The sequence below is a fragment of the Caenorhabditis briggsae genome (assembly GCF_000004555.2).
Source record: "Caenorhabditis briggsae complete genome, chrX, whole genome shotgun sequence".
NCBI lineage: Eukaryota > Metazoa > Nematoda > Chromadorea > Rhabditida > Rhabditidae > Caenorhabditis > Caenorhabditis briggsae.
The window spans coordinates 6,020,691-6,042,067 of NC_013491.2; the positions used below are offsets into that span (position 1 = coordinate 6,020,691).

The 21,377-nt window shown below is 36.7% G+C and overlaps 5 protein-coding genes across 5 annotated transcripts; 4 read left to right on the forward strand and 1 right to left on the reverse strand.

Annotated features, from left to right (window-relative positions):
- Window positions 1–138: 138 nt before the first annotated feature.
- Window positions 139–2,427, forward strand: CBG17572 (the record flags this gene model as incomplete). The annotated part of the gene is made up of 5 exons (XM_045239240.1): window positions 139–151; window positions 437–464; window positions 1,910–2,012; window positions 2,182–2,291; window positions 2,343–2,427. 5 exons carry the CDS (start codon window positions 139–141, stop codon window positions 2,425–2,427), a joined length of 339 nt encoding a protein of 112 aa, XP_045096247.1.
- Window positions 2,428–3,559: 1,132 nt separating this feature from the next.
- On the forward strand, window positions 3,560–3,601 carry CBG27564 (the record flags this gene model as incomplete). Its single annotated transcript, XM_045239241.1, has 1 exon — window positions 3,560–3,601. The coding sequence occupies one exon, from the start codon at window positions 3,560–3,562 to the stop codon at window positions 3,599–3,601; it is 42 nt and encodes a 13-aa protein (XP_045100016.1).
- Window positions 3,602–5,663: 2,062 nt separating this feature from the next.
- On the forward strand, window positions 5,664–7,398 carry CBG27565 (the record flags this gene model as incomplete). The annotated part of the gene is made up of 3 exons (XM_045239243.1): window positions 5,664–5,690; window positions 6,391–6,474; window positions 7,147–7,398. The coding sequence occupies 3 exons, from the start codon at window positions 5,664–5,666 to the stop codon at window positions 7,396–7,398; spliced, it is 363 nt and encodes a 120-aa protein (XP_045100017.1).
- A 411-nt stretch (window positions 7,399–7,809) lies between these two features.
- On the reverse strand, window positions 7,810–11,047 carry CBG17573 (the record flags this gene model as incomplete). Its single annotated transcript, XM_002644051.1, has 4 exons — window positions 7,810–7,894; window positions 7,946–8,055; window positions 8,134–8,236; window positions 11,028–11,047. 4 exons carry the CDS (start codon window positions 11,045–11,047, stop codon window positions 7,810–7,812), a joined length of 318 nt encoding a protein of 105 aa, XP_002644097.1.
- A 776-nt stretch (window positions 11,048–11,823) lies between these two features.
- Window positions 11,824–21,150, forward strand: CBG17574 (the record flags this gene model as incomplete). Its single annotated transcript, XM_002644052.1, has 19 exons — window positions 11,824–11,945; window positions 12,195–12,366; window positions 12,425–13,150; window positions 13,193–13,282; window positions 13,330–13,674; window positions 14,168–14,530; window positions 14,575–14,679; window positions 14,735–14,863; window positions 14,921–15,385; window positions 15,437–15,640; window positions 15,876–16,149; window positions 17,643–17,791; window positions 18,396–18,662; window positions 18,706–18,808; window positions 18,921–19,189; window positions 19,236–19,598; window positions 19,641–19,745; window positions 19,793–20,323; window positions 21,046–21,150. 19 exons carry the CDS (start codon window positions 11,824–11,826, stop codon window positions 21,148–21,150), a joined length of 4,887 nt encoding a protein of 1,628 aa, XP_002644098.1.
- Window positions 21,151–21,377: the final 227 nt, after the last annotated feature.

Sequence of the window (21,377 nt, forward strand, 5' to 3'; positions counted from 1 at the left end):
AGATTAGAAACAGTAGAACCGATTACATGGGAAACCGAGTAATAAGGGTCTTGCAGACCCTTACAATATTTATTTTGCTTGGATTTGGTTCGATTGGCACATTGCTGATTTACTTATTGAATCTGTTCGCTAGATGGAATGAAAACAAAAGGTTCGTATATTATTTCTAAAATTTTAATATTGATAAATCGTCAAAAAAAATTTTCTTTTCAGAAAAGTTCAAGGCAAATTCAGCGATGAAGATTTATTGATATCAAAAGTGAGTTTTTTAAAATCAAAACTCGAGTAATAAGGGTCTTGCAGACCCTTACACTAATATGTCCATATGATTGATGGTATTTGTCTTCGAAAACGAATATTCAGGTACGAACAAATTTTTGAACATGTAAAGTTTATTGCGTGCAACGAACAACAGTTATAAAATTGAAAATTCGAGATTATCGGGTTCCTTCAGTTTTGGCTAAGTTTTCCTTATTCCGAACCACGATCAGTTCTGCAGCGTATTCTTCTAGGAGTTTTCCATTTGAAATATCTTCTTAGGCTACGATCCCGTAGTCTTCAGTCATCATGTCCAGCTTCGAGTTGTGAAATTCCTTGGATACGTTGCGGATATCACAAAGATTTCTTGCTGCAGCATCCTTGATCAGCTCAACCTCTTTCTCATTGCCATGTGCTCATAGGTGACCTTCTCATTGGCACGAACATCGAAGAGTGAAGGGATCGGAGGAAAAAGGGAATAAATATCAGAAAAATTAAGAATTAGGATCCCAATCGAGGATCCATAGAAACACATTGATGAACTTCCAATAGATCCTGTTTCGTACAGTGCTTCAAGTAATAATAGAGTCACTATCAAAAACTCTCGAGCATCGAAAACTTGAAAGTTTCGAAACGATGCTTTTGTTAGCCGGATTTTAGATTTTTGAACGTCTCTAGGAACTTTGCGATTTCGAATGCTCAGCTCCAAACGTTGCTAAGCATACAATATCCGATACCAAAATCCTCACAGTTGAACTATTTTGAGCCAAGTTTTGAAGGAAAAAAACTCGAAAAATTTTGTCTGATTGTTCATTCTCTGTTCAGACACAGTGCCAGTTTCAACGGCACTGTCCACGAAATTGGAGATAATAAGAAGTGCAGAGACATCAATTATTAACGATTTTTAGAATTATTTTTTAGAGTTTTCAATAAATAAGTTTTTTATATTGAACATTTTCTGAAATTCCGATTCTTCCGATCAAAAGATCAAATTTCCCAATAAATTTGAGATTCTCACAGTTTTTCCAGTTTCACAACATTTGGAATTTTTACGATCTGGGAAATTTCAGAAAAAATTTTCGCCTATAAATATTCCCTTCGGATGAAAAATTTTCAGAAATCGGAAATAATTTTCCATCGCATTCTTCTTCTAATTTTTCTGGGATTTTCTCTGATCAAATCCGATCCGATTGGAATATCAAGTTCGATGTGAATTCAAGGATAATACGTGAGTTTTTTGGTAAAGGAAGGTGAAATTTTGGTGTGAGGTTTGAAAATTAAATTTTTCCACGTCGTAAGCTTCAAAATGAGCTCACTGAGAAGTTGAAATTAGGCGAGATTAATTATAGATAAGCCCATTCTGAAGCTCTTTTTGAGAAAACAAAAACAAATACGTATTATTAAAGGAGGCGAGACAGCAAAAATTTCGGGGGACAGTTCGGGAGACGAAATCGCGCCGCGCTTATGTAGACCATCGGTCGTCAGGCGCCTTCGCGCCTCCGTAGCTCAGCCGGTAGCGGCGCTGTACCCCTGAGCTGCCTGTCATGAGTTCAACCCCTCATGGGGGTTCTCTATGCAAAATATCAGGAAAACTTTTTTTTTGGTGTCTGGCCTCCTTTAAGTGTACCCAAAATATCTTGAAATATTTCAGTTTTCCCACCAATGATTTGTTGAAAAAAGAGTCGTTTTGCACTACGGATCCATTCAAAGAATTCCATTATCCTCCAACGATTCTCAACGGAGATCTATCACCGGTAAGACATTGAGAATGCTTTGACTTTGTTCGTTCCGATCTAAATAGTTTGAAAAAGTTTACATTCAATTGGATTAGAAAAGCGTTTGAAAAAACCAAACTGCTGTTTTCAAAACTACGTTTACAGAACTACAAAAGTTACTGTAGTTTAGGAAATGTTCAAGTTTCAGAGCTACGAATTCAATGTTCTATTCCATCACAATTGCACTCAAGGAGGGCTTCGCCGTTGGGCATGTTATTATTCGCCAGAGCCCCTCGCATTTTGTCCTGTTGATGGAGAGTGAGTACAGTGATTCTACAGTAATTTAAAACAAAGGTTTCACATTTTCAGGCAAACGGTTGCGATGGATGTGTGGATTGGGAACAAATGGAATTCTAAAGAGTGTTGGCCTCTGTTTGCTGATCCAATTTTTTGAATTGATGAATTTTTAATTTGATTAATGAATTTTTCGTGTTGCATTTATTTCAAACTTCAAACAGTTTCAAGTTTTACAGAGTGTCCGAATTTCAATTTTTTTGAAAATTTCTATCTTTCCGATTTAAAGATCAAATTTTTGTTGAAAGAGTTTGAACGCCCACGCATTTCTACGAAACCTCGAAAAACAGCTCTAGGCTGAAACTGTCTCTTTGTTAGTTGTTTTTGTCTAATTACTTTTTCATGATGAATGTTTATGGCTAATTGCCATGTCCTTGATTCAAAGAGTATAATATTCAGAAAAATAAATAAGTAGAATCCCAATCGGGGATTCATTGAGCGACATTGATGAATTCCTAATGGGGTGTAGATTGATCCATAATGGCTAAGACTGACCAAAAGGCGCCTGAGACCATTCCTGCCTAAGACAAGTCTAAAAAACTTTCTAGGCCTGATCAAACTACTCCGCCAATCGAGAGAACATCGAATGCCAATGAATATGGGAGTCTGCTGGAGCCTTATATAGGGGCTCTCCAAATGGGCGTGTCCAGGTGAATGGGCGTGGTCTTGGAGGAGGAGGATGAGTATGCGAAGAGAGTGTGGTCCCAGGGAAAGACTTTCTATGACGTACGTTAACGAGATAAATCTACCAAAGCTGGCAATAAGATAATTGAACAATGGACAAAGTGCCCATCAATCTATTTTTATGACCTTTTTGAAGAGTCTCTCCATGTTTTATGACCCTTCTGAAGAGCCCAAAGTATCCTAGAGGGTCATAACATATGCCACCTTACCCAAAAGAACATTTATATATATTCAACAATTTTGTTACTTTTAAAATTGAAAACCAACACACAAAAAAAATTGAATTTTTGAAAACATTTTCCAGCAACCATTTCTTTCGTCAAGTTTGAAATTTGAAAAACGACTGTCATTCTATTAGGTTGGCAGGAAAGTAACCGTCCCTTGTTTTATTTGTGAATAATACAAAAGCAGGATTAATCCAAGATTAGCAGAATGCACCGTCGCAGATTTCCAGATTCTTATATGTTCTCACGTTATTCCAGTGTTTTTTCAGTTGCATTGGTCAGACACTCATTTGAGAATTGGCTAATCAAGATGAGAATATGCCAATGGGAAAATTGTCATACTTTATGACCCTCTTGGAAACATAGACTCTTCGAAAGAGTCATAAAAGACTCTTCAGAAGGATCATAAAAATAATTGCTGGGCACTTTGTCCATTGTCTTATTATCTAATTGTAAGTACTTGGAGATTTATCTTGTTACCGTATGTCTTAGAGTGACAGTCAAAACTCAAACTTGATGAAAAAAGTCTTCCGGGGAAAAATGTTTCAAGAACTCGAACTCACAAAATTGCTCTAAAATTGTTAAATAAATGTTTTTTATGTACAATTTTCTCAAATTCTCCGATTTGCAGAAAATTTCAAATGCTGTTATATTTTGTTACATTACTAAAAAAATAAATTTTTAAAAATTTGAATTGAAAAAAAGTTTTCGAAAACAAAATCAAACAGTTTTAAAAACTTCCAAATTTTTTTGAACTTTCAGCTCCAGTTTTTTTCAACATTTCAGATTTTCAGATTTTTTATCTTTGAATCTTTATCTAAAGATGTGATTTTGTTGATGTGAGCAGAGAATTTGAGAGAGGAATCAGTAATGAGTCCCAAGTCCCGGACGGAGGAGGAGGGAGTAAGTGCGACACCCGCAATATTGAGAGGATGGGAAGAATTATGGGAACCTAGGCGAAGAAGGGCAGTTTTAGAGTGGGCAAGAGGGGGATGGTTGGCGGTAGCCCAATTTACAACCATGTTGATACCAGTTTGAAGGGCGATTGGGTCATGAGAATACAATTTGATATCATCAGCAAAGGCGGCAAGGTGAAGAGAGGGGATTTGTTCAAGTCTTAAGAGCAGATCATTGATGAAGATGAGAAATAGTAAGGGACCGGAGACTGATCCTTGAGGAACACCAGAGGGAATGACAGAGGAAGGGGGTCCAATAAAATCATAGATTTTGACAGAGAACGTTCGACCAGAGAGAAACGAGGAGAACCAAGCTACGTAAGATTTAGGGACTCCAAAGCTAGAAAGTTTCTGGATGAGAAGTTGATGTTGTATCTGGTCGAAAGCTTTGCGGAAATCGAAAAAGACGACGTCTAGTGTATTGTATTTCAAAAGAGTAGCTTTATAATTCGAAAAAGATTGAACTAGAGAGGTGGTGCAGGATCTGTTGGAGAGAAAACCATGTTGAAGACTACTGAATTGATGGAGGAATTCCCATTTGATGCGATCACATACCAATCGTTCGAAAATTCGAGCGAATGGGTCAGTAAGCGAAATGGGGCGATATTTTTCGGGCGATGAAGGAGAACCCTTTTTTGGTATGGGAACGAATTATTCTTGTGTTTGTGTTATTTACTAATGAAAAATGGACAGTTACTTTCCTGCCAACCTAATATGATGTACGTTAATGAGGTAAATCTACTAATGCTGGAAATAAAGTAACAAGACAATGGACAAAGTGCCCAGCAATTATTTTTTATGGCACTATCAAGAGTCTATAGTATCTTAAAGGGTCATAAAATGTGACACTTTCCCCATTATCATATTTTTATCTTACTTAGCCTATTCCAGATTTGCGACTTATGCAACTAAAAAACACCTGAAAACCGTTCAAAGATAAAAAATCTGAAAATCTGAAATGTTGAAAAAATCTGGAGCTGAAAGTTCAAAAAATTTTGGAAGTTTTTAAAACTGTTTGTTTTTTGTTTTTTTTTTCGAAAACTTTTTTTTCAATCAAATTTTTAAAAATTTATTTTTTTAGTAATGTAACAAAATATAACAGCATTTGAAATTTTCTGCAAATCGGAGAATTTGAGAAAATTGTACATAAAAAACATTTATTCAACTATTTTAGAGCAATTTTGTGAGTTCGAGTTCTTGAAACATTTTTCCCCGGAAGACTTTTTTCATCAAGTTTGAGTTTTGACTGTCACTCTAAGACATACGGTAACAAGATAAATCTCCAAGTACTTACAATTAGATAATAAGACAATGGACAAAGTGCCCAGCAATTATTTTTATGATCCTTCTGAAGAGTCTTTTATGACTCTTTCGAAGAGTCTATAGTTTCCAAGAGGGTCATAAAGTATGACAATTTTCCCATTGGCATATTCTCATCTTGATTAGCCAATTCTCAAATGAGTGTCTGACCAATGCAACTGAAAAAACACCGGAATAACGTGAGAACATATAAGAATCTGGAAATCTGAAAAAATAAAAACATTGAACTAACTAGAAAAAATTGAAAAAGGTCTCCGGCAAAAATATATTGCATTAATATAGTGACTCCCAAGTTTTACCCTAGAAATAATCTGAAAATTGCCAACATGTTGTGGATCACGACGGTACATTCTGACAATTCTGGATTAATTAATTTAATTTGTTTATTGATCAGGTGTAATAAAACATTAGAGGGCAGGACATGAAAGACTCAGAAAAATGCCCCTCACGAAGCCGATCTGAGTAGGGGAGGGGAAACGGGATAATTTAGATATTTGACACAGGAAAGATGTAACCGGTAGAAAAAGAAAAATAGGGGAGCAAATATATCAATAACGGGTAATACTGGAAGAAATTAAAAAGCTCTCCCTCACCTACTTATAGTCCCGACTGAGCTCTATCAGATTATTAAATATTCGGAGAGATACAACCTCATCTAGAGAATACGAAATTTTGCACTATTTATGTGAAAAACAGGAAACAATGAATACTTTGATTTGTGGCTAGCTGGCTTTTGAAGGTATTGTATCCACAAGTTATCTGAACATTGCCAACATGTCGTGGACCACGACGGTGCATAATGCTAATCTTGGATTAATCCTGCTTTTGTATTATTCACAAATAAAACAAGGGACGGTTACTTTCCTGCCAACCTAATAGAATGACAGTCGTTTTTCAAATTTCAAACTTGACGAAAGAAATGGTTGCTGGAAAATGTTTTCAAAAATTCAATTTTTTTTGTGTGTTGGTTTTCAATTTTAAAAGTAACAAAATTGTTGAATATATATAAATGTTCTTTTGGGTAAGGTGGCATATGTTATGACCCTCTAGGATACTTTGGGCTCTTCAGAAGGGTCATAAAACATGGAGAGACTCTTCAAAAAGGTCATAAAAATAGATTGATGGGCACTTTGTCCATTGTTCAATTATCTTATTGCCAGCTTTGGTAGATTTATCTCGTTAACGTACGTCATAGAAAGTCTTTCCCTGGGACCACACTCTCTTCGCATACTCATCCTCCTCCTCCAAGACCACGCCCATTCACCTGGACACGCCCATTTGGAGAGCCCCTATATAAGGCTCCAACAGACTCCCATATTCATTGGCATTCGATGTTCTCTCGATTGGCGGAGTAGTTTGATCAGGCCTAGAAAGTTTTTTAGACTTGTCTTAGGCAGGAATGGTCTCAGGCGCCTTTTGGTCAGTCTTAGCCATTCTGGATCAATCTACACCCCATTAGGAATTCATCAATACCGCTCAATGAATCCCCGATTGGGATTCTACTTATTTATTTTTCTGAATATCCCCCCCCCCCCCTTCTAAGACTCCCTATGGAACCCCTATTGGGATCCTTATACTTTGATTTTTGTGATATTCCTTTCCCTAAATTGGAGCGTCGAGGCACAATAACTAAAGGATACGAAAGGCAATGAAAAACCAAAGGCGGAACTTATCAAGGATGCTGCAGCAGGAGAACTCTGCAATGACCGAAATGTCTCAAAGGGCTATGTAAACCCGAAGCTGGAGTTTCGCGATACAAAGACGAAAGGATACGGCATATTCGCCAAAGAAGATATTTCAAGTGGAGAATTCCTGGCTGAGTATGCTGGAGAGCTGATCGTGGTTTGGAAAGAAGGAAATTTGGCCAGTATTAAAGGAACCCAATAATCTCTAATTTTTCATTCCTTTTAACTTTCTTTGTACGCACTAAATTATACGCAAAAAATGTGTTTATTCATTAGTATTTGTTTTCCAAGTCAAATTACATAATTACATCAATGAATGACATATACTCTTTGAATCAAGGACATGGCAATTAGCCATAAACATTCATCATGAAAAAGTAATTAGACAAAAACAACTAACAAAGAGACAGTTTCAGCCTAGAGCTGTTTTTCGAGGTTTCGTAGAAATGCGTGGGCGTTCAAACTCTTTCAACAAAAATTTGATCTTTAAATCGGAAAGATAGAAATTTTCAAAAAAATTGAAATTCGGACACTCTGTAAAACTTGAAACTGTTTGAAGTTTGAAATAAATGCAACACGAAAAATTCATTAATCAAATTAAAAATTCATCAATTCAAAAAATTGGATCAGCAAACAGAGGCCAACACTCTTTAGAATTCCATTTGTTCCCAATCCACACATCCATCGCAACCGTTTGCCTGAAAATGTGAAACCTTTGTTTTAAATTACTGTAGAATCACTGTACTCACTCTCCATCAACAGGACAAAATACGAGGGGCTCTGGCGAATAATAACATGCCCAACGGCGAAGCCCTCCTTGAGTGCAATTGTGATGGAATAGAACATTGAATTCGTAGCTCTGAAACTTGAACATTTCCTAAACTACAGTAACTTTTGTAGTTCTGTAAACGTAGTTTTTTCATTCTCAATGTCTTACCGGTGATAGATCTCCGTTGAGAATCATTGGAGGATAATGGAATTCTTTGAATGGATCCGTAGTGCAAAACGACTCTTTTTTCAACAAATCATAGGTGGGAAAACTGAAATATTTCAAGATATTTTGGGTACACTTAAAGGAGGCCAGACACCAAAAAAAAAGTTTTCCTGATATTTTGCATAGAGAACCCCCATGAGGGGTTGAACTCATGACAGGCAGCTCAGGGGTACAGCGCCGCTACCGGCTGAGCTACGGGGGCGCGAAGGCGCCTGAAGTTCTCAATCTACCGTAAAACCTGTATTAAAAGCGCCGGCCCTTCTATTGTTCCAAGGTACCTCCGGAGGGCCCTTTTATTACAGGGGCCCTTCAATTAGAGGGGGCTCTTCTTTTTTTCTGGCCGTTTTCCCCGGGAATTTTTCATAGAAAAAATCGACGAGTTTTCGTTCAAAAGTCATGAAAATCTGTCAATTTCACCAAAATTAATCAAGGTTTTGAGCAGAAAAATAGATTTTCAACAGATTTCTATCAATTTGATGAATTCCCGGAATCTTTTTCACTGAAAACGTACAGAAATTCTTTAATTTCATGACTATTTTAAAGGGGTTCTTCTTTACAGGTGGCCCTTCTATTACGGGGGCCCTTCTATTACAAGGGGCCCATTTATTTTTCCGAACCCCTCTCCGGAAGGACCTTCAATTAGAAGGGCCCTCCTATTAAAGAGGCCCTTCTAATACAGGTTTTACGGTAGGTCTGTTTTACATAATTTTCACAGTGATCGGAACCTTGATAGCCAAGCTCCAGACTTTTGAAAATACCAAAAATCCACTGAAAAATACTATTTTGTATGTCTTATTGACCGGTATTTTCATGTGAACACTTTGTATTCTCTTCAACGATTTCACATAAAATCACAATATTTAACATAACCCAGACTTCCCAAGGACAACGACACGCCTACTTACGACAACCCCTATAAAAGGCTCCAGGAGATTCCCTAATTCATTGCTATTCGATGTTTTCTCTGAAGGTGGAGCAGATTGGTCAGATCTAAGCAAATCTTTGTGGCTTGTTTAGACTGGAATAGTCTCAGGACGCCTTTTGCGAAGTCTGAGTCATTCAATATCTTTCTATGGAACCCCGATTGGGATCCTAAATTTTGATTTTTCTGATATTCCTGTTTCTCGTTTCCCTCCCTTTCTATTGAGAGGTGGTCTTTATGAGAACTGACAAAACGGTGAGTTTACAATTTTTTTCATAGTGTTTTTAGCTCAATTTTTTCAATTTATGAAAAAAAAACAAAAAATTTCAGAAAAAAACTTCCTTCCTTTCTTCCGAAATTCATCAAGCTTTGCTTCGATGGCCAAATGACGCTGCAAAGAACACAAATGAACGGCATCACAGAACTGAACTTTTGAAAATAAATTAAAATAAAGAATTTTATGGATATTACAAAGTGTTCACATGAAAATACCGGTCAATAAGACATACAAAATAGTATTTTTCAGTTGATTTTTTGGTATTTTCAAAAGTCTGGAGCTTGGCTGTCAAGGTTCCGATCACTGTGAAAATTAGGTAAAACAGACCTACCGTAAAACCTGTATTAGAAGGGCCCCTTTAATAGGAGGGCCCTTCTAATTGAAGGTCCTTCCGGAGAGGGGTTTGGAAAAATAAATGGACCCCCTGTAATAGAAGGGCCCCCGTAATAGAAAGGCCCCCTGTAAAGAAAAACCCCTTTAAAACAGTCATGAAATTAAAGAATTTCCGTACGTTTTCAGTGAAAAAGATTCCGGGAATTCATCAAATTGATAGAAATCTGTTGAAAATCTATTTTTCTGCTCAAAACCTTGATTAATTTTGTGAAATTGACAGATTTTCATGACTTTTGAACGAAAACTCGTCGATTTTTCAATGAAAAATTCCCGGGAAAAACGGCCGTAAAATATAAGAGCCCCCTCTAATTGAAGGGCCCCTGTAATAGAAGGGCCCTCCGGAGGTACCTTGGAACAATAGAAGGGCCGGCGCTTTTAATACAGGTTTTACGGTAGATTGAGAACTTTGCTTTTCTGAATTTTTTTAATAATTCCTTGTTTTAAAGCTATTTGCCACCAGTTTCTGAAAGGCGCCAATACTGTATATTTAACATGAACACCCTTCAAGGACCATAATTTTTCATGGATCAAAAGTACAATAAAATAATAAATGAAAGAATTTAGAAATGGAGGTTATTGCTTTTCTCATTGGACGAGCTGCACAAAAGAATACCACCTGGATTTGGATGCAATTGACAATCATCTATTTGTGCCATTTATATAAAAAAATCGAATTGAAAACCTTGAAGAAATGAAATTGGCCTTCTATTCCAGGAAAATAAGAGCAATTCCCAAAAAGAAAACAATTTCAAATCAAATTTCATGTTTTGCAGTTAAAATTGTCAAAGAATTTAATGATAAGAAGTGACTGTAACAATTCATTGAGATTTCGCAATTTTACACAAATCATGAGAAATTAAAAATTATCATTGCTTATTTTTGAGGAAGGATGAATAGTTCCTAGGAAATGACATCATCAAATCGTTCTCAACTTATTTTCTAACATAGAACTGTGATATAGAGACCACACGTTTCGAAGAGACACAGTTTCTCCTTATCTTACTCATTTTCTCGGTCTCTCGTTTTTTTCGAAACTTTACGTCACAATTGGCTGTACAAATAGAACAATCAGCTACTGATATGAAGTTCAAATTCGGGTATGGCTGAGAAAAAAGTGCTCTTGCCACCATCAGACAATGTAAAAATGTATTCGAATTTCATTAGATTTTTATTTGTAATTGTGAGTTTTTTTCTCAATTGGAAGCCAAAATGAATAAAAACATTAAGTGGGAGTGTACTACTAACCTTGAGAAGTGTTTGTCCATGTTCGCACTATTTTTTGCAATATGTTCTGGAATATGTCAGCCGATTATGAACCAAAACTATGGAATAGTATCTCAGACATTTTCAAAAATAACATCAGCAATGAATAATGAGACTTTGGGTACGTTTTTACCATTTTTAGAATTTTTCGAATGTTTTAAATTTCAGACAATTCTGACCTCAACACATCTTTTGAAGATTTTCAGTCTGATATGAATGCAGTCACTATTCGTTTTCTTCTAGGGGGCTGTGCTTTATTTATTTTTGGATTTTTTCAAGTGAGATTATTTTTTCATTCAATTTTAGAAACCATTTCCCAGTTTTCTTTGTTCAAATATGTCGGTGATAATACCACCTATCGGGTTAGAAGTAAACTCATACATAAACTACTTCACAAGGACGCAAAATTTTTTGATACTGTATCTACTGGACAGTTGTCAGCTGTGCTGAATGAGTAAGTTTTAAAAAGTGACTTTCTTCTGGAATGGGCGGCTCACTGAATAATCAAAGACTCAAAAATAGATTCTTCACAAGTCTCCGATTGTTCATGGGCGTCCGATTTCAGAAAAGAGCCAATAGTCTTCTATAAAAATATAAACTCAGTAACATGGATCGCTTCCGAGAGGTTTTCAACGAGAAACTCGCTACAATCATTCACTTATCTACTAATGTTTTTCTTGGGACCACACTTGCCTTTTATACCGATTGGAAACTTGCTTCATACGGATTATTTTTCGCAGTTGGTCTTGCTTTTTCTGGGCTTATCAATTCTACAAGTATGATGGGAGCCAGTAAAGCACAAAGTTATCACTATGCCAATGCGGGAGGCATTGCTTATCAAGCATTGAGCTGTTTTAAAACTGTTATATCTTTGAATGGCCAATCCTATGAGCTGAAGAGGTAAGTGATCAATAGATATCGTAACATCTGTATTAGAAGGCCCGGCTTTTGTTCCAAAATATACCTCCGGAGAAAGTGTATCAATTTTACCTAAATTGAGCAAGTTTTGAAACAAATAAGATGAAATTTCGGATTATTTCCCACTAAAAACGTACGGAATATTTGAATTTTCAACTCATTCTTTAAGGAGCCCTTCTATCACAGAGGGTCACAGGTTTTACTGTAATTCAAAACCATCATTATTTTCAGCTACTCTTCTGAACTAAAGCTTGGAGAAAAACATGGTATCCATAGAGCTCTTCTCTTTGCCACCTCTCGAGCAGTTACCAACTTTTTCTGCAGCGCATTGAATGGAACACTTTTGTACATTGGAGCAGGATTGATATACAACAAAACTATGGATCAAGCAAGCATTGTTACAGTAAGATTAGAATATTTCATTTTTCTAGAGATAATTTTTCTAGCTATAAAATTTTTAGCTGTTTCATTACATGATGCTCAGCGCCTATAGTTTGGCAGAAGTGTTACCCCACATTTCCAATCTGCTCAATGCGATCTCTTCTGCTTCATCAATTTTTGAAATCTTGACATCTAACGATGACAATATCGAAAATGAGGATGTCCCGGATGACCAAAAACCAATAAATGGAGTTATACAGTTCAAAGATGTCAGATTTTCATATCCAACTCGACCGAATGCCAAAGTCCTCAAAGGAATTTCCTTAGAAGTCAAGAGAGGAGAATGTGTGGCTCTTGTAGGAGCCAGTGGTAGTGGAAAGAGTACTTTAGTACAGCTACTTCTTCGTCACTATAATAAAGATTCTGGAAGTATATCGATTGATGGAGTGGAGCTCGAGAACATAAGTCTGAAAAAATTGCGGCGAAATATTGGAGTTGTATCTCAAGAGCCAATTCTCTTCGACACAACTATCGAACAGAATATTCGGTTTGGAAATCCGGAATGTTCGAAATTTGAAATCTTCGACGCTCTGAAAAAGGCAAACGCTTACGAGTTTGTGGCTTCGTTTCCTAATGGCATCGAAACTATTGTTGGAGAAGGAGGTGCACAACTCTCAGGAGGCCAAAAACAAAGGATTGCCATTGCCAGAGTTTTGGTTAAGAATCCAAAGATTTTGCTGCTCGATGAAGCAACTAGTGCTCTAGACAATGAAAGTGAGCGGGAAATTCAAAAGGCGTTGAGAAAAGTAAGGATATTTCAAAATACTTTTTTTACCCCACCAATTTAGGCGTCAGAAGGTCGTACAACGATAATCATTGCTCATAGACTCTCAACCATCAATAATTGTGACAAGATTATTGTAATGTCACAAGGACAAGTGAGCATAACAGATAATTAAAATGAGACCATTATTTAGAATTTTAGATAATCGAGAGTGGCGCTCATAAACACCTGATTCAAAAAGCTGGCGCCTACAACAATTTGATCAATTCTCAGATTTTTGACTCTGAAGAAAAGCAAACAAGTCAAAAAGATCCTCTGGATATTAACAAAATAAAAGAAAATTCAAATTCGCTTCGGAAAAGTTCCAAGGGTAGCCAAGCTAGTCTCACGGATACCCCAGAAGAGAAGGAAGTGTCTTCTGGTTTCTGGGAAATTATCAATGAGTGTCGCCCTCAATACTTTTGGCTGCTAACAGCAATTATTGGAAGTTTTATGCAGGGATTGTCGCCTCCATTGCTAGCTCAATTAATTGTGCGGACCTATAAAGTAAGTTTGTATTCCATATTTTTTATTTAAAAAAATTGAACATTAATTTCACAATAAGGGTTAATTATATCGGTTTTAGAATTAACAAAATTTTGAAAATTTGTAACATTTTAACATTTTTGTGCGAATTTGTTTTGATTGAGAATTCGCATCAGAAAGATGTTAACCTATTCTTATTTTTCGAATTGTTCTTGCTTTTTTTCCTGTATATGTTTTCTACTGTCGATTTTTACCTTTTCGTTGTTTTTTGTCTTACAAGTCACGTTGAAATATAGATAAAAGCCGACATGAAATTGCGGAAACAGGCAAAAAACATTTTTAAAAACCCCAATTAAAATTATTGCGATTTTCCGAAAATCGGTAACAGTTCTGGAAAAGAAAAAAGAGTATTTAGGGATTTTTAATACTTCTGATGAGAACTGAGAAAATTGAGCTAGAAGAGCAAAATTAAACAATAATTTCAAAAAAAAATCGAATACTTCGCCTTATTCAGGCCTACTCGATGGAAGGAGAAGATATTCTAATATACGGACACTTCTGGGCTTCAATGTTTTTTGCCCTCGGCCTCATCAGACCTATCACAGCATATACGACACATTATTGCTATGGAAGAGTTGCCGAAAAACTATCAACTCGTCTTCGCATCAAATCCTTTCATCACATGTTGTCCTTGCCATGCGCATTTTACGACGAATCTAAAAACTCCCCAACAAGACTTGCCAATCGTTTAAATACCGATGCTTCGAATGTCAAGGGTGCCGTAGATTCAAGACTAGGAACCATTTTTACTACACTTGTCTCTTTTCTTGTATCCATCAGTGTTGCCAGCTATTATTCATGGAAACTTACTATTCAGGTTCTAAAGGATTTTTGGATTTTAAATTTATAGATTTATTATAGATCATCTTGTTTTTCCCAATTTTGTATTTTGGAAAACGATGCTATGACAATGCAACTGTGCAATCTGTCAAGCAGGATTCAGCATTAATTGAGAAAAGCAATAAGGTTTGTTGAGGCCCAAAAAGGAAAAAAGAAAAAAGCAAAATTATCAAATTTTCAGATTGCTGTTGAAGTATTGAACAATATCAAAACAGTCCGTTCATTAAATATGGGGGATAAAGTCATGTCAATGATTATTGGAGAGTTGGAAGTATTAAGAAAAAAGTATCGCTGGAAAGCCATCACCTTGGTAGGTTAAACTGTACTTTTCAAGAAAAAATCCACCCTTCAAGGAAAATGGTTTCAGGGTCTTGCTAATGGGTTCTCCGTTATATGTCATTATTTCTTCTACGCAGCTTCTTTTAAATTTGGCACCCACCTTATTCTCCAGAGAGAAATCCTCCCAATGAACATGTATGTTTCATTTATAACTCTCTCCTACACTTCGAATATGGTTGGGAACGTCATGTTGTATCTTCCGGAGTACCGAAAAGCTGTTCATGCTGCTGGATTAATTTTCAACTTGCTCAAAACTCCAGCAACCATGCCTTATGACTCCAAAGAAGGGAGTATGGAAATTAAGAATGGGGTAGTGAAAGGATCGAATATCAGTTTTCACTATCATCAACGTCTCGACCATATGGTTCTCAAAAACGTAAATTTGTCCCTTAAACCTGGAAAAACACTAGCTCTGGTTGGCCCTAGTGGTTCTGGCAAGTCATCGTTCATTTCTCTAATCGAACGCTTTTATCAAGTGGACACTGGATGTGTGGTATGTTGCAAAAACCTATGGGGGAAAGAAATCTGAAGATCAAGTTTTCAGAAAATCGATAATGAAGATGTAGAAGATATCAACATACACCATCTGCGTTCAAATTTGGGTCTGGTAGCCCAGGAGCCAGTACTATTCAATTGCTCAATAAGGCAAAATTTGCTCTATGGATTAGAAGAATTAGTAGAAGAGATAAAAATCGAGAAAGCTCTACGGACAGCAAATGCGCTCGATTTTATACAAAAGTTCCCAGAGGTAAGATTTCGAAAAAAATTAATCCCATTTACCTCGGTTCGTTCACTTTGAGCTCAATTATCTCAGTTCGTTCAAAAGATACGAGAAAATTGTAAACTAACAAAATTCTGGTAACATTACAAAAATTATTTTTGCAGCTGACGCATTTTTGATATCTTTTGAAAGAACCAAGATAATCGAGCTGAAAAAACGGATAGAGTGGTTAGAACACTTACAGTAATTAAAGCGTTTTCAGGGTCTGAACACCATTGTCGGGGAGCACGGTGCCCAACTATCCGGAGGTCAAAAACAACGGATCGCTATTGCTAGAGCGATTTTACGAAATCCGAAAATTCTCCTCCTAGACGAAGCAACTAGTGCATTGGACAGTGATAGTGAAAAACTAGTGCAAAATGCTCTGGACACTGCCATTGAGCGATTGTCAACAGTAGTTGTTGCTCATCGTTTATCTACAATAGTTAATGCCGATTCAATTGCAGTATTTGAAAACGGACAAGTCGTGGAACAAGGTAGAATCCCAAAAAAGCAGTTAAAATTTTCTAAATACAATTTAGGAACTCACCAAGAACTTCTACACCGCAAACGCGCCTACTGGAGACTGATTCAAAAACAGGAGAAATAACTTTTTTTGTCATGGATCTTACCTATGATGTCATTTGAAATAAAATATACATCCCTAAAGTTCAAAGAAACACCTTTGAGAACACAATAAATAAATAAAAAAGGCGACGACCCTCTCGCGTCATTTTTTTTCCCGATGTGTTAGGATTGCCTAGTGTTGTGCATTCGGTTTGGTGAAAGGGAATAAAGGTAATCCAAGTTTCAGAAATTATATATGCAAACGTTTGTTAGAGCGATGTATTTCTAGTTTTTTTGCTTCATTAATTTGCTCAGGTCAAAGATGGAAAAGTGAGTTTTTTGAGACAGAAACAGATAAGCAATAAAGCAGAAGTGTTGATTTTTGTTTCATTGAACTCTAACATGGAATGACTCCCAAGTGTTACCTTCGAAAAAAATCGAGACCTATATGGTTGGATGGAGCGTAAAAAGTTATTTTTGCTTCCAAACGGAATAGGTGGTAAAAAATTTCTTTTGGGAGTTATGGTCCAAAACGTACCAAAAAATGCCTAAATTTTCAAAAAATCATAACTTTGTCAGTTTATGTCCGTTTGTTGAAATTTAAAAAACAGTAGATAGACAATTGATTGAAAAATTGAGAATAAAATTTTTTAATTTTTTTCCTATTGATTGGATTGTTGATTTTTTGAAAAATTCAAAAAAAATTTTCATATCTCAAAAATCCTAGGTTAACTTTTCTTTTCATTACGACCATTGAATTCAACACATTTGATTTACTATAGAAACATATCAATACCCCGGGGGAAGTCATGGTATTTCCATTCAATTTAAAATGAAACAATAACATAGAAAAAGTGGAATCAACTTGGTCCCTGTGGTGAAAGTAGGTTAAATGAACGATTTCCGAAAGATATTCCAGCTTCGGACAGCCGAAATCGACCATTTTCCATTTCACCTATTTTCACGATACGAAACAAACCAATAACATTTTTCTAATAGTATTTTTTAAGTTTAAATCGAATGGCGTTAACAGTTTTTCGATATTTTTCTTCGTTCTCAAGTTATGATCAAAAACAAAAGGTGTCCCATCATCAGTGAATATTTTTATTTTTAGGGCCTAATTTAAAATTCTGTTCAAGCCGTTGATAAGATTTTGTCATTTTAATCATGTTTAAACAAGAGTCTGGCTATTTCCATCAAGATTAACTATAGATGTGCCCTGTCACATGTCACACTTCACCAAAAAAAGGGGTCAGGCTCGGAAAATCGTAAATATTTTTGATTCTAGGGCCTAAATCAAAAATCCGTTCAAGCCGTTGATAAGATTATGTTCTTCTGATTATGTTAAAAAATAAGTTTGGCAGTTTCTATCAAGTTTAAATGGAAATCACTAGCAAACAGGAAAAACATTATGCAAATGCAGGTTCCATAGCCTTTCAAGCTCTAGGAGCATTCAAAACTGTTTGCTCCCTGACTGGGCAACAACAGGAGGTTCACAGATATTCAGAGGAATTGAAAGCAGGGGAGAGATATGGATTCCGCAAAGCATTTTACAATTCGGCATCTCGAGGAGTGTGTTTTTTCTTTATCAATGCTTTGAACACTGTGATCATCTATTTTGGAGCGAATATAATCTACAAAAGGAAACTCTCAGCTTCCATTGTTGTTAGGCTGTATAATTTCTTACTACTTGGATCCTACTGCTTGAACGAAGCCACTCCTCATTTATCTAAATTTGCAAGTACAGTTTCTTCAACTTCACCTATTGCTGATATTCTATTAGATGTGAGAATGTCCCATTGATTTTGTAAACCCTGCTATTTTTTTTAGGATACCAATGAGATTGAAGTAGATGATGACTCAAAAAATCATCTTGACAATGTCCGAGGTAATATTTCCTTTAGAAGTGTCCGATTTGTCTATCCAAGCCGACCTGAGGCTCCAGTCCTCAAAGGAATATCTTTCGAAGTGAAACATGGAGAATCTATAGCACTTGTTGGTGCCAGTGGAAGTGGGAAAAGTACTGTAGTTCAATTACTTCTACACTACTATAATGTAGATTCCGGAGATATTTTGATAGATGGAGTGAAACTAGATAGCATCCATTCGAATCAGCTTCGTCAAGTGATTGGAGTGGTGTCTTAGGAACCAGTGCTTTTTTAAAACAACCATTGAGGAGAATATCCTGTTCGGAAATCCCAACGCTACTGTCTCCGAAATCTACGAAGCTTTGAGAAAGGCGAATGCCTATGATTTTGTGAACTCTTTCCCGAAAGGAATCAAAAGTGTTGTTGGAGAAAGAGGAGCTCAACTGTCGGGTGGACAAAAACAACGGATCGCTATTGCGAGAACCTTGGTCCGTAATCCAAAAATTTTGCTTCTCGAAGCGACCAGTGCTCTGGACAATGAGAGTGAACATGTAGTGCAGAGAGCTCTGGAAAAGGTGATCAATTTTTTTAGAACCTAATTATTTGTTCGCATTTCAGGCATCCGAAGGAAGAACAACGATTGTCATTGCTCATCGTCTCTCAACAATCAGAAACGCTAGTAAAATTATTGTGATGGATAAAGGAGAAATCGTTAAAGTTGGTAATCATGAAAAGCTAATTTTGTTGCAAGGAGTCTACAGTGATCTGGCCAGCTCATGTTCAACCAAGTCAGACTAAAAAAGTTGGAAAATGACAAATTTTTTAATTTTCAGGCAACGTTCTAGATCACAGTTCTCAGGAACTTTCAGCTCGTCAAGATTCTAGCAGAACAGAATTTTCTGAAACAAACGAAGCCCAAGACGATGAGATAAAACGTCTTATGAATGAGCTCACGGAGGAGGGTGCTCAAAAATCGAACCTTCGAGAAATCATCAAAATGTGTAAACCTGACTATTGCCTATTTTTGACTGCACTAGCAGGAAGTGCTTTGCAAGGATTGAGCTATCAGATTTCGGTAAAACTGACTGTGAGGGCTTATGAAGTGAGTTACACTGTGTCAGTTAATCAATAAATAAAAATATGATCAGGCCTTCGCCATGAATGGAGAAGATATTATGATCTACGGGCACTTTTGGGCATTCGCCATACTCCTACTCGCATTGTTCCGCCCAATCACACTTCGCTGTCAGTACTACTATCTTGGAAAAGTGTCTGAAAGACTTTCCACAAGACTTCGAATGAAATCATTCAAACATCTAATGTCACTACCTTGCTCTTTTTACGACGACCCTAAGCATTCTGCAATTCGTTTGTCAAATCGACTAAACACAGATGCTTCAAATGTAAAAGCTTCTGTTGACGATCGTCTTGGGTCGGTTTTTATGACTTTTGTAGCAATCTCAATTGCAATTAGTACTTCTACGGTGTACAGCTGGAAGATGACCATTCAGGTAGAACTGAAAAAAATTTCAAAATCAGAAAAACGTTTCTAGGTCCTTCTTCTGTGTCCTATTCTCTATTTAGCTGAATACTGTTACGAAAGAGCAATAGATGGCGCTATCGAGAAGGATACGTTGGCTTTTGAAAATAGCAATAGGGTAATTGTTATTATTATCGAATGCAACTAACAATTTTATGATTTCAGGCAGCGATCGAAGCCATAGAGCACATCCGAACAGTTCGAGCACTAAACATGGAGGACAGAATAATGGATATGGTCGCAGATCATTTGCAAAAAAGCCATAATTCGTGTTTCAAGCGAGCGGTAATCCAGGGTGCAGCAAACGGCTTTTTCTGCTGTTGCTTCTTTTACATCTATTCGATTTCTTTTAAATTCGGAACTTGGCTTGCGATGCATAAAGAAATTATGCCAATGGAAACTTACATGGTGTCGATGACTCTCACATTGACTTCCACTTATGACTTATGGCTTATGGCTGGATCGGCTGTAGCTTATCTTCCAGACTACAAAAAAGCAGCGCATGCAGCTGGATTGATTTTCCATCTGTTCACTTATCCAGAAACCATGGCTTATGGCTCTAAAGACGGTACAAAGAACATCAAGCTGGGAAAAGTTGTTGGAGAGAATCTCAAGTTTCATTATGAGCAACGTCCGGACAAAACTATTTTGGATGGAGTAAACCTGAGAGTTGAGCCAGGAAAGACATTGGCATTGGTTGGTCCCAGCGGGTGCGGAAAATCAACAATCTTGATAGAACCTCTCTTAGAGAGGTTCTATCAACCAGATGATGGAGAAATCGTAAGAATTTTAGTTTGAAAAAATCTGATAGCGATATTTTCAGAAAATTGACGATGAACGAATAGAGGATATTACTTTACATCATCTACGTTCCAACTTGGCAATTAGTCTCACAAGAGCCGATACTGTTTAACTGCTCCATTGTGGAGAATCTTTTGTACGGATTGAGCGGAAATGTATCGCAGTTGGAAATCGACAAAGCTTTGAAAATTGCCAACGCATTCAATTTCGTGTAACAGTTTCCTGGGGTAAGATTTTCAGGAATGCAGGATAGCGTAAAACTTGTGTTAGAAAAGTCGGCCCTTCTATTGTTCCAAGGTACCTATTAAGGACACTGTTATTACAAAGGCTCTTCAATAGGAGGGGGATCTTTTATTTTATAAGCAATTTATCGCGAAATTTTTATCGAAAAATTCGGCGAACTTCCATTCAAAATTCATGAAAATGAATCACTTCTCCAAAATTGAGCAAATTTTAGAGCAAAAAGTTGGGGTCCAACAAATTTCTGTGAAGTTGTAAAATGTTCAATTTCAAACAACACATTTCGGAAGAGAACGTTAAACGTACCTTTAAATTAAATTGGCCTTTCAAATACAGGTTTCACTGAAATATCAAAACTTTTAATTCTACTTTTCTAGGGATTGGACACAATTGTTGGTGAGCGAGGTGCCCAACTAGAGGTCAAAAACAGCGAATCGCCATCGGCAGAGCAATTATTCAAGATCCAAAGGTCTTGCTGTTAGACGAGGCAACCAGTGCACTAGACAGCGATTCTGAAAAAGTCGTCCAGAATGCTCTAGACACTGCTAGTGAAAGATTGTCTACAGTAGTCGTGGCTCACAGATTGTCAACTGTTGTTAATGCAGACTCCATAGCCGTGCTGAAAAATGGGAAAGTTGCCGAACAAGGAACACATGAAGAATTGCTTCAGCTGAGAGGGGTTTATTGGAGATTGGTGCAGAATCAATCT